Raw genomic sequence first — 13,042 nt, forward strand, 5'->3', positions numbered from 1 at the left:
ATAAAAGAAATTAACAAAAATCAGACCACACAACTAACCCTATTTGATCAACCTATAGATATAAAGAGAGGGGTGTGCCAAGGCCATGTGATCTCCCCAAATCTATTTACCAGCACTTTAGAATACATTCTGAAAAAAATAGAGCTAGATGGTGAAAAGCTACAAATTCTTGTTTGCTGATGATCTAGTAAATTTATATCTCACAACCCAAAAAGACCTAGAAGAAATTGGTGAAAAGTATACACAAACAGCAGTAAGATAGGCTTAGAAATGAATCTAGAAAAATCAAAAACATCTACACAAGTGACAGTCACCTATGTATTGATAACATCCCTATAGAACAAGTTGACTCATACAAATACTTATGACAAACAATAACGATTTAGCTGAAGAACTAGCAAAAAGAAAGAAAGCTGTATGGCTATCATTCAACAGATTAAAAGAAACACTTACTGATCCAAATCTTGACATCTCTGCAAAGGCAAAACTATTTAATAGTGATATTCTACCATCACTCACATATGGATCAGAAACATGGAACACGACAAGAAAAGAATAACTCAGCATGCAATCGAACGCAGGATTTGTAACATCAGCAGAATGGATGTTAGAAACATGAAACTAAGAAAGAGATCAGGCATAAAAGATGTGGTAACTGTCAGTATATGAAAGCGAGATGGGCAGGTCACATAGCCAGACTCGAGGATAACAGATGGACATATAGAATACTCAACTGGCAACCAAGAATAAAGAGGAAAACCGGGAAGACCACCTACAAGATGGGAAGATCCACTAGTGAAATCTATGGGTATAACATGGAAGGAGAGACGCGAGATCATTGAGGCATCTTTGTGACCTGCACTCATAGAGAAAGAGTGAAACATGAGTAGATCAAGATATATAAGCTGTGAAGGTTATTTAATGTCTAGTGCACGTTCTATTAAAATTATTTAATAAGATGTGTTAGCGTGTTCTTCAGTAGACATTTTTTTCTAAACACAACCACCATGGTAACGAGAAAACGAAGTTGCAAATATTTTAATGCTGTATATTACCATTGCTTTGTCTCCCCCAGAAAGGGTCTATTCTACTCTGGAGGGAGGACTTCACAGTTTGAAAACCATTACTCTAAGGATTATAGGGTATTTTTTTTTTGCTGGATAAATCCAAAATACTGAGTTCCACTAATAGGAGACACCCTATTAGTGGAATAGTAGACACCCAGAAAGAGATAAACCTAATGATTCTTGAGTTGTTTTAGGAAGGTAGAAACTTTGCTCATGGGTTTGTATACTGCTCTATGTTGTTTTAGGAGAGAGTCCAGTTTATCTGTTATGCCTTTGATGTAGGTAAAAATACACTAGCTACCAATAATTGTCTAAATACCCCTGTTATGTGAAGTTACGGATCATTCCAGGTTTGTTAATATAACATAAAAACCAGTGTACAGGTAGTAGGATGCAGTATTGCCATACAGGTGGTATGGTAACACAATGTGCAGTCTGACTTTGAGAGAGGTGGAATGTCCATACATGCCAATGTATGGACATTCAAAACTTTTTTTGATAATCTTATGATAAAAGTGATCCATTTAGAACAAAATCTGAACTGTGCAGACAGCTTCTTGTACCGACAACTTCTACGAATTCTGCTAAGTCAAAGAGTTATTGTAATACATAATTCGGACACATTATTTCTTTGTTGCCCCGAATATAGCTGAACTGGAACGGTTCGACATTTTCTTGTAAAAGTTTCAAATAGCGAATCTGATTCAGATTCGCTATTTGAAACTTTTATTCATCCCATAATAATTGCTGTATTGAAGTCGCATATTACTACTACCACCGTCTTTCTGAAAATGAGACCTAACTGGAAAATAAGCCCTAGTATGATTTTTCATTTTTCAGGATGCATAATATAAGCCCCAGTTAAGATCGTCAGCCAGACGGATGCATCTAGTACGTCTGTTGCAACACACGACGGCCGTATTGAATTATAAAATAATATTGACATTAATGCTAATTAAGTATTTGTAAATACCAAAGCGGGTGACTTGGGACGAGAGGTAAACAGATGAATAAATGTAGATTGTTGTACATGAAAAAATAAGACATCCTGTGAAAATAAGCCCTAATGCATCTTTTGGAGCAAAAATTAATATAAGACCCAGTCTTATTTTCGGGGAAAGACGGTAGTAACAATAATATAATGGAGCCTGCATAGGCTGGGCTTTTCCTCCCAGAAACAGTTATCGGACAAGAAAGACAATAAAAAACCATATCTGCATGGTTCAGCATTTGTCCCAAATGGATCATTTTTATCAAGTTAAAATTTTCACCGAATTGTTCATTCAATTAATTGCCTTTTCGATGAACTCTCCACATACCATGAAAACACCGAATGTAGTTGCCCAAAATGACTGACAGGGACAGGAAGGTGTTAAACAAGTGGCATGAAAAAAACCTGCTATAACTCCATATGCCAGTAACACCATGGTAAATGCTACTACTATACAAAAAGAACTCCATTTACTGGGTTTCAACGGAAGAGCAGCAGGACACAAGCCAAACATCACAACAAACAAGCTGGCTTGTGTGAACTGGACAACTGACCAGTGGAAAATGGTACTGTGGAGCGGCAAATCAAGATTCACCTGTTTCCATTCCTGGCAGGGTGCAGAGGCAGCCTTGTGAACACTTGTTACCACAGTGGTATTGCACCTACAGTAAAGTTTAGTGGTGGGGGAGTAATGGTGTGGGTGCATTCAGATGGTTTAGAGTGGGACCACTAGTCATCCATAATTCCGTGAGGCAGCTCCTCAGTACCCTGATATTCTGGATAATCAGGTGCTGCCTACACTGAAGTTTTTATGGTATGGACCTGTGTTACTATCAAGACGTTATGGAAGGGTATAAAGAGATGGGTGTTAAACGACTGTACAGAGTCCTGACCTTAACCCCATCGAACACCTGTGCGATGAACTGGAGCACCGCCTGTGGTCCACAGCAGCACATCCTCTGTCGCTGAACTCAGTGTTGCTTTGATTAGACAAATTCCACCTAGTGTCTGCTGCACGTTGATAGAAAGCCTTGCTTGAAGGGTGGAGGAGATGATCAAAGCCAAACGTGGACATACCTGATATTAGGATTTGCCTGCTAGTGTCAATTGTAAACTGCTAATGTGTCCGGACAATTATTGGTAGATAGTGTAATGTATAGTCTGGTTGGGCGGTCTGTTTAAGGAGTTTGGCAAATGTTTTTGTTTTTCAATTGTATCCATTGTGTTTGGATGATGGAATAGAGCTTGTTGTTGCAGGTGCAGTGCGGGTCTTGAGGACAAAATGTGTTCTGCCCTGAAGGTTTTGGAAATTTTAGTTGTGGGGCAGGATGGCGATATGAAGTGACATGTGAATTGAGCTTATGCATGTAGACTGAACATGTGAGGGGTGAAACCTGCTTGGCTTGCAGCTAAAGCATTCAAGAAGGATAGTCTTCTTTTTCCTCATCCCTGAATTAGTTATACTAGAGAATAGTATAACTAATTCAGAGATTGATATTGTGAAGCAATTGCTCCCCTCAGCATTAAAAACAGAAATTACCACAAAGAACACATCACCCTCATTCTACCTTCACTGACTGTGTATTTTAAAGTGCCACAGATAATGCTAACTTGAGCTGGTGAAATATCAGCTTCTGAATAATTAATTTTGATCAGTAAATTGTTTATTTGCATTCCAGGAACTTCAACATGGATAGCACCTATAAAAATTGGTTCTTATCATTTGCAGGGTTTTTTAATGTTCCATCTTCTATTTTGAATTCATGTTAAAGATAGTTGTTTTTTTTTAACTTTGAAGTTAAATGCAATGTTAATACTTTTTAAAATTTAAGGATAAAATGTTAGTCATTTTTCTCATGAACCATATTTTTCTCAATATTAAAAAGGTGACTTTTATCTTTTAGACTAAGTTTATGTGGTTCTATAACAGTATTTCAAAAAACCGGCTGGCTTAAAATGCAAATTCATTAAAACCATGACTGGGCCATTCTGAAAACACTAGTGGGAAAGGAGAAAAGCTGAATTTTCTTAAGAAATGAGAATTGTTTTTAGAAACACCTTTGCTATCCTGGTCAAACATGTACTTAATGATGGAAAAGTACTATGAATTATAGACACGTTAACACAAGAATATTTTTATGTTTGCCAAATATTTCAGTCTGAAACTATTGATCAACAATTAATGTCACAAGTGTCTCTCAAGAGGAAAAGTACTATGGAGAGGAACTCTTAAGATTGCAACAACTACAATGTGTGAAACAAGCCAGCAAACTTATACTTATATATACAATACATTTTTAATGGGTCTCACAGTCTAATTTTCAATTATTAATATCATGTTCAATAAAACTGTCGATACATGTATAGTATTCAAATAATACGGCAATGCCTTCGAAAAAGAAAGTGCCAAAAGTTAGTGTGGTTTATGAAAGGTGAAGCTATTTTTGTTTTATATACTGTAGGCAGACATTTTTTGCCATTGTAAACAGACTGAAATCAAAAATTCAAACAATCTGATAACTTTAACAGACCAAATTTTCTTAAATTATATCCAGCTAATGCTGAATTATTATCAATGCAATTATTTTTGCCAAAATCGAACTACATATTTGCTGTCACAATGTAATTCATGAACCAGGTTTCTTTACTCTTTCTTGTATCTAAATTATATTATAGAAATTTGCTAAAAGTTGTAGAGTAATAAGTATACATACTTTTTATAATTCTCTACACGTAGAGTGGCCTCTCCCATATTTTTTGAGATAAAATCTACAAGAAGAAATGCAGGACATGATGCAGGGGCAATGAACTGACCTGTAGGAGATAACATCAATGGCCCTGCCTCACTGAAAAAAAAAAAAAAATTAAGACTTGATTGAAAGATAAAGGTTCAAAAACTTAACATAAAAAGCAAATTCACAAGGCAAGACAACAAATTACTTAATCTTTACAAAATCATGCTGTCACCTATAAAATATATTCCTGACCACCCAGTTCTGAATTCTGTCTTTTACAAACTTTTCCAATACCTTAACTATCACTCGTGGGATACCGAACATATAATTTCCTGCTATCTTGGGGCATTTTTTTTATGCAGTGGAATAATTTTTTATTCTTTCTATAACTGAGGCTCAAACAGCTTTGTCAGAGAAGGTGCTAATTTCCTTTACATATTCTCATAATACATGCGCTGATATGTATTATGAGAATTTCCCACCTAATCCCATGGCCATGTTCACATTAAGGTTCTGCAATATTTATTTAAGCATCTCCAATTTCCCCATGAATGAATGTCACTTCTTGCCCTAAAATATCCCCGCCTGGATAGTATACTGTTGCAAAATGATTACTCAGTAACTTAGTGATCTAAGCTGACTCCTCAGTTTATCATAATCATCTTTATAATTTGACATATAACCCTTCTTAACAGAAAATTCTTGGTGCATGGGTCCCATGTTGCCAAGCACGGCCCCAGGTTGTGGATAAGATAATAGCTTCTGGATAGAGGTTAGCTGCAACAGGGAAACCTGTGAATAAGCAATCATGGACAATGGGACGGCATCTACCAACAGTAAGTGGTGAGATACAGTGGCATGGCTATCTCTATAAAAAGTCATGCATTTCCACTGACAGGGATGCGACATGGCAAAATGTAACCACCATTCAATAAGTTACAGCAGCAACAACTTTCATCCTGATCAGCAGAAGATCACCATAAGCGACAAGGGTGTAAAGGATACTGTGGTAGGCAGACAATCATGAAGAATGAGAAACGGCCAGCACACAACCTCTTTAGAAGGATGCTGCTGGACAAGAAAGGCAAGAGGGTACCACCTTGTTTTAATTTTCTCTAGTAAGATAGCAGTATGGATGGACATTCTAAGCGATAGTAAAGTGCACAATGGCTCAATACTTGTGCACGGTAGGGGAAAAAGCAAGGCTTCCCAGATAAAGGTTATAAACCAGCGAAATCCTTGTACATTCATGGGGATGTGGAATGTGAGAACCCTCCTACAAATTGGAAAATTTGAAGAGAGAAATGGATAGATTAAAAATAGCCATATTGGTAATTAGTGAAATGAGATGGAATGGAACTGGAGACTTAATAATAATATTTTTGGTTTACAGATCAAGTGTTGATCAATTTTATTAACTTAACCAACTCATCAACCTTTAACTGTTGGCATCTTCAGGGCACTTACATATAGGCTGAAACAATCTCACAATTATGTGTAACTATAAAACTGACTAGAATGAAACTGGAGACTTTTGCAGTGGTGATTACAGAATCATTTATTCAGGTGACGAGACGGCAAAAAATGGAGTCTCAGTGGTTCTCAATAAGGAATGGGGGAGAAGAGTAATCAACTGAGTAAAATGTAGTAGCACATTGATAATGGTAAAACTAAAAGCAAAACCAACAAATATTATAATACTACAAGCTTACATGCCTACTAGCAACCACTGATGATGAAGTTGAAAGAGTATATGTAGATATTGAGAATCTAATCAAACTTACCAAAAAGGAAGATAATCTTATTGTCATGGGTGATTGGAATGCAATCATTGGTGAAGACAAAGATGGTAGAGAGGTAGGAAAGTATGGACATGGATGCCAAAATGAAAGAGGAGATAGACTTTTGGACTTCAATCAATCTGATCATTACTAATACCTGGTATGAGGTACCAAAAAGAAGAAGGTATACTTGGAAAATGCCAGGGGATATGGGAAGGTACCAAATAGATTATATTATGACAAGAAATACATTTAAAAATCAAGTAAAATCATGCAAAAGTTACCCTGGAGCTGATGTTGACAGTGACCACAATTTGGTTTTATGGAAATGCAATCTGAAATTTAAAAAGCTGTCACAACCAAAGAAAAGGCCCAAATGGAACATAAATAACTTGAAAACAGGGGAAAACTATAAGCTGGAAAGAGGGAAAAGAAAAACAAAGGAAAAATGGACTCACTTGAAGGATATAATCATCAAGGAACAAGCAAATAAAAAAAGCCATGGATCACCCAGGACATTCTAGATCTAACAGATGAAAGAAGAAAATACAAAACCTCCCTAAATGAAGAAAGCAAAGACAAATATAAACATAAAAAAGTGTAAAGAAATACAAGATCTAACAAAGACTGGGAGAATAGATAAAGCTTATAACATTATATAAAAGGAATAAGCCAACAAAACAAGACAAGAAGTACAATTATCAAAAATAAACTGGGGAACATACTTATAGATAAGGATGGAAGAGTACTTAGAAAGGGGTGCTTAAGGATCAAAGCTGTATAACTGAGAGGAGACCTCCACATAGCCTTTAAAGGAATGCGGAGAACCGACCAGGGCTTCTGACCTAATGTCCAATCCTCACCTTCTCGTGGTGCACCATGTTGGGTATCTACTTGGATACTGAACGAACGAGGATGAGCTGGCAATTTGGGATTTAGCCGACCAAATTGTATTCTTATTGGTTAAACCAAAATAAAAAATGATGGTACAACATGACAAAATTTCATGCCAGCTGGGGCGTCACCCGGTTAAACAAGCCCCCCCCCCGTTGTTTTCGCCAGGGCAAACAGCGAAAAGTCAGCTTGCTGGAACAAATCGGAAAACAAACCCCAACTCAACATCACCAGAGTTAAAGATCGGTACTATCAACGTAAGAAGCCTGAATGGCAAAGAAATGGAGCTAGCTGAGGAATTAGATAAGTACCAGATCAACATAATAGGGGCGACTGAAACAAAAGAGACCAAAACTGGTGAGATCTTTCTGAGCAATAAATACAAAATGTTATATTCAGGCAATGACAATCAAGGAAAAGAAGGAGTAGCCATAGTATTCAACACAAAATATGAGGCTAATCTTGAATGGCAGTCAGTCTCAATTTGGTTCCAGTATTGACTGGAACCAAATGTTTCACCTCCTAAAAACAAAAAGGTAGATTAGAGAGATAGAAGACTCATTTAATCTTTATAAGCACTAAGAAGCCCTAATAGAAACTGGCTGTTTCTATTAGGACTTCTTGGTGTCACTAATGAACCATATCAATAAAAGAAAAAGCCTAATTGGACACCATCTGAGGCAATCTCCATGGTTAAGACCACATGAATGCTTTCCTCAACCAGAAGCAGTGTGGCTACATTGGTCACCACTAAGTTCTGTGATATACAATCAGATCCAGCACTCTCAAACCCCACGTCTCCTCCATTAACATGGCTTAGGTAATTATCTCTTAGCTGCTGAATAAAGTCTTTTCCTGCCATCCCTATGGCTATTCCTCCTTCCAATCTATATTACCATAGTTGAAGTCCTCCATAACAATTATTTGCCCTGCATTCACTATGCTGATTTCCATGCCACAATCTTCCTTAGCAATCAACTACATATTTCATCCTATTGGCCACTATCTCAACACCAGATAGCCTCAAAGGATCTGTCCTCCTGATATACTTACTCATTTTGGCTTTAATTCTTCTGCATAGTTAGAAAAACCCCTCCTCCTAAAACAAACATAACATGTAAAAATAGCCTATCTTAAGTAGTGAGACAAAAACCCCAGCTTCATTCACAGCCTACGTAGTTGCCTGCAACACCTGTAAAACCATCATTAAAAGGGCTAGCAGTTGCCTTCTAGTCCCTTACCAAAGCAGTCGAGTACAGAGTTTGTCAATCTGTGCTTCCTCCTCTTTCTCACACTAATGGCAACACTGTATCATCGCCTAAAGATAAGGCTGGTGTTCTGGCTTCATTCTTCTCTTCCATTTCCTCCAGAGATAAAGACAAATTACTTCTTTTGCCTGAAATATTTCATTGCATGTCTCCTGTAATCACTTGCCAGAAAGACAGAAGAATTTGAAAAACCCAGATACCAGAAAGACAGAAGAATTTGAAAAACCCAGATACCAGAAAGGCAGGTGTCTTGATGTAATCCCACCTATTGTGCTCAAGAAATGTACTCCTGAACCTGTTCTTTATCATCTATTCACTATATTATACTCGGCTAGCATCCATACTACAGCATGAAAGTAAGAGCGTATACAGCCAATTCCTAAAAAAAAAAAAAGTGATAAATGTCAAGCTATTAATTTATTGATGTAACTTCAGTTTTGTCTAAAGTAATGGAGAATGTTATCAACAGTCAACTTCTTTGACAGCTGGAGAACTGTCAGCTAATTAGTGGCTACTAGTATGAAATTTGCCAATGGAGATCTGGCTTACATCACTCACCTCTGGACTCATGCCATGGAAAGGTTTGTGTGTGCACTTGACATTTCCAAGCCGATCAAGGGCATCACAACAAATTACCATTATATGGATTGCCTTCTTCCCTTAATAACTAGATTGCAGTTTTTTCCCAGATTGATCCTTACATGTAATGATGGAAGGTGTTTCTCTCTTCAGATTTTTCTGTTAATATAGGTGTCCCTCAGGACTTGGTCATCTCACTCACTCTCTATCCGATTTATGTAAACAATCTCTCGACTGCAAATCGATTCATACTTTTGCTTGCAATAGCATTTTTCACTCATCCTACTCATATGACAAGTCTTCCAGTGCTCAGACATCTCAAACTTCAAGTTCATTTGTAATAAGTGCCCCGAACACTGATCTCCACATTATTCCTCATTGGGATGAAAACAACCTAGTCACCTTCAATGTTTTCAAAACACAATTTTGCTTGTGTTTTTAAAAAAAAAAAAAGAACCTCAGATCATCTCCACTTTTGATAATGCTCAACTCAACAGTCAAGACCAGATCTCTCTTCTCGGAGTGACTTACCTTCCCTGGGATAATCACATCACTTCGTAGCATCCTCAGATTTCAAAAAAAAACTTGGCATCCTTTTCTGATCAAACAGGTACTCACATTTACTGACACTGGTCTTCTGACCAACCATGGAATACTGCTCTCATGTTTTGGGTGATGAACCTAAGATCTCCCTAAAAATTCCTGATGCTGTTCAGAAAAAGACAGTTTGGTTGATAAACGACACCTCTCTTACACTATCTTCAGAGGATCCCATAGAAGATCAGTTTCTGCATTGTGTCTCCTCTATAGATGTTTCCATAGCCACTATTCAGAAGAACTAGTATGCACTCTGCTTCCCATTTCTGCCAGATCTACAGGAACTAGAGCAATAGCTGCTCACCACCCCTTTACAACGGAACTGCATACTCACTGAACCTGCTACTCACGGTTCTCTTTCATCCCATCTACCTGAATTCTATGGAACAAATTCCCATATGAAGTATTTCCAAAGGACTAACTGCAGGTACCCCTCGTATAATGTGGTTCTGATACAACACGGTTTCGATATAACATGGTCTAAAAACTGTAGTAACCCTTTATCTTTTCATATATTTTTCACCGTGTGACTTAAAAAATCAAATTTTATCTTCGTTAAATTTGTGTCTACCTGTATTGCGCATGCAGTTATAAGCAGCTAATTTTATATTAAGGGAAATACTCTTTAGCATGCATGCACATTTTTGTGTGTGTATGCAATATCAATTGTTTACCATATAAAGTGTTTATTATTGCGCATGTAGTTATAGCGAATTTATATTAGTAGACATATCCTTAAGCACTCATGTACGTCAGTTGTTTACCATATTAAGTGTTTATTATTGAAATTTGCCTACAAAAACGAAGACTTTTCTGTCAGGAAAGCGCACTAAAAATCATAAGTGTGTTAATCTTAAACTGAGCACTTTATTTTATGGTGAGTTACATAATTAGTAATTGTAATGTAAAGTATTGTGATGCTTGATGTACCTGATGTAGAAAGTTATACAAAGAAAAAGAATATCGACTGTACTAATTTTACTAAAATTTGTAAAATTAATTCTACTAATTTTAGGCGATGTACCAGGCCACCCAACAAATTTAAACCATCCAAATATTAAAATAACGTTTTTGCACCTAATACTACTTCACTTAACCACTCGACCAAGAAATAGTATCAACATTTAAGAGATATTATATTCGTCGAACATTCAAATTAATTTTGGAAAAAATGGAATCTAATCCAAACATGATGCTGCCTCAAGCGTGGAAAAGTTTTCAATATTGAATTGTGTGAAAATTATTTCTCTGTCTATTAAGGAATTACAACCCTCTACACTGAATGCTTCCTGGAAAAAAATATGGCCTGAAGCCATTCTCTAACAAAATTTCGTACCTCCAGTGGATGCCGAGCTAAGTCATGTAATAAATGTCACACACATTTTTGGTGGAGAGGGCTTTTGCGATATGGTTGAAAATGAAATTAGTGAATTAATTGATGGGGAAACAGATTTAAATGAGGAAGAACTGGTACAATTAATAGATGACAAATCAACCAAATGGCAGGGAAAGTTCTGCTGAAGATTCTGATTGTGATAAATCCGTTAAAGAATTCAGTTTAAAGAAATTAGCAGAAGGATTGGATTTGGAAAGAAAGTTAGGAAGTTATTTTATGGATAATGATCCCTAAATGGAGCGCTCCGGAAAATTCACAAGACAATTGGATGTTTATTTAGTTTCATATTATGAACGTAATAAAAAATTGCAGCATAGTGGTAAGCAAGGTCCTATTATTGACTTCTTGATAACTAAACCAGCTGAAGTATGCAGTGAAAATTACACAAATGATATCCAAGAGATTTCAAGTGATGACAATTAAAATATGTACTTTATTTTATTTTACCTAAACATTTATGCATTATGTGCAATGAAGCTTATGCACAATTTGTAATTTTTATTATTTTATACTATGTATTTGTTATCTGAATTAAATAAAAATATATTTTTGTTGGATATGTCATTGTTGTTTATATAATTAAAAAAAAATTAAAGATTTCTGAACATAACCCTACTTTTTCTATACAATCTGAGTCTCGCATAATGTGGCATTTTGCGAGACTCAGATGGAACCCAACATCCACGTTATACGAGGGTTACCTGTTTTTAAGAAAAATATTAACAGATTACCCTTTGCTGCTCTTGACCCCAAGCCCACACATGCCATTTATTTACTTATATGCCTTCTGGCCATGTTTTACAGTAATATTAAATATATATATATATATATATATTCTCCAGTTCTGGTTCTTTTATGTTTACACAATACATATGAGAGAATTAAAAGCAACTTGAAACAAAACAGAAAATAAAAAAATAACTTACCCCTCAACTACCAGTTGAAAGTGGTCTAAACGAAGTGTTTTACAGTAATATTAAATATATATATATATATATATATATATTCTCCAGTTCTGGTTCTTTTATGTTTACACAATACATATGAGAGAATTAAAAGCAACTTGAAACAAAACAGAAAATAAAAAAATAACTTACCCCTCAACTACCAGTTGAAAGTGGTCCAAACGAAGTGGCCATGACTTGGGATACCCATGCTGCCATTTGTATTTATACAAGGCTGTTGTTAGCTTACCAAGTTGCTGTACATATTTCTGTATCATAATAGCAGGTTGAAATCTACGATGATCAATCACCATTCCTCTCAAAACATCTGACAAGGCTTTTTCTGCTGCTGGAAGTTGATCCTGAATCAAGTCATATTGGCGTACACACTGAATAAGCTGAAATATAATAACTATAACAATCATAAAACAGATGAAGACATTCCTCAGCTCAATGCTGCATGTTAATGTTTATAATTATTTCATGTAATCATTATGAACAATAAAATAAACTTTCTAAATTAACTATACTCTGCAGAATTATATCAAGAACTCAATAGATCACAATTTCCAAGAAATAAGAACATGTAGTTGTACTGAAAGAGTATTCTCACACAGAATACTTTTCAGTACAGTTGCAAACTACTCTGTGAGACTATGTTCACAAAAAAAATGGACTGGCAATAATATACTAACAGCTCTTCCCATTAAATCCCCAACATCTTTATGGAGAAATCCTTTGAGAAAGTCTAAAGGATTTCTCCATAGTATAGGCTGTAGAGAATTGATGC

At 36.1% G+C, this 13,042-nt stretch overlaps 1 protein-coding gene across 1 annotated transcript in view; it reads right to left on the reverse strand.

The window, feature by feature from the left end:
* Positions 1 to 13,042, reverse strand: part of LOC150096531 (T-cell activation inhibitor, mitochondrial-like) — a 106,403-nt gene that overhangs the window by 5,690 nt on the left and 87,671 nt on the right. The window contains exons 7-8 of the mRNA XM_090408552.1: positions 12,406 to 12,650; positions 4,773 to 4,904 (exon numbers count right to left, since the gene is read on the reverse strand). Of these exons, the coding sequence (XP_090264678.1) occupies positions 4,773 to 4,904; positions 12,406 to 12,650 (377 nt within the window). The remainder of the gene's footprint in view (positions 1 to 4,772; positions 4,905 to 12,405; positions 12,651 to 13,042) is intronic.

The sequence above is a fragment of the Typopeltis vanoorti genome, chromosome 18, assembly GCF_054136105.1.
Source record: "Typopeltis vanoorti isolate ZY-2024b chromosome 18, IOZ_Tvanoo_1.0, whole genome shotgun sequence".
NCBI classification, from domain to species: domain Eukaryota; kingdom Metazoa; phylum Arthropoda; class Arachnida; order Uropygi; family Thelyphonidae; genus Typopeltis; species Typopeltis vanoorti.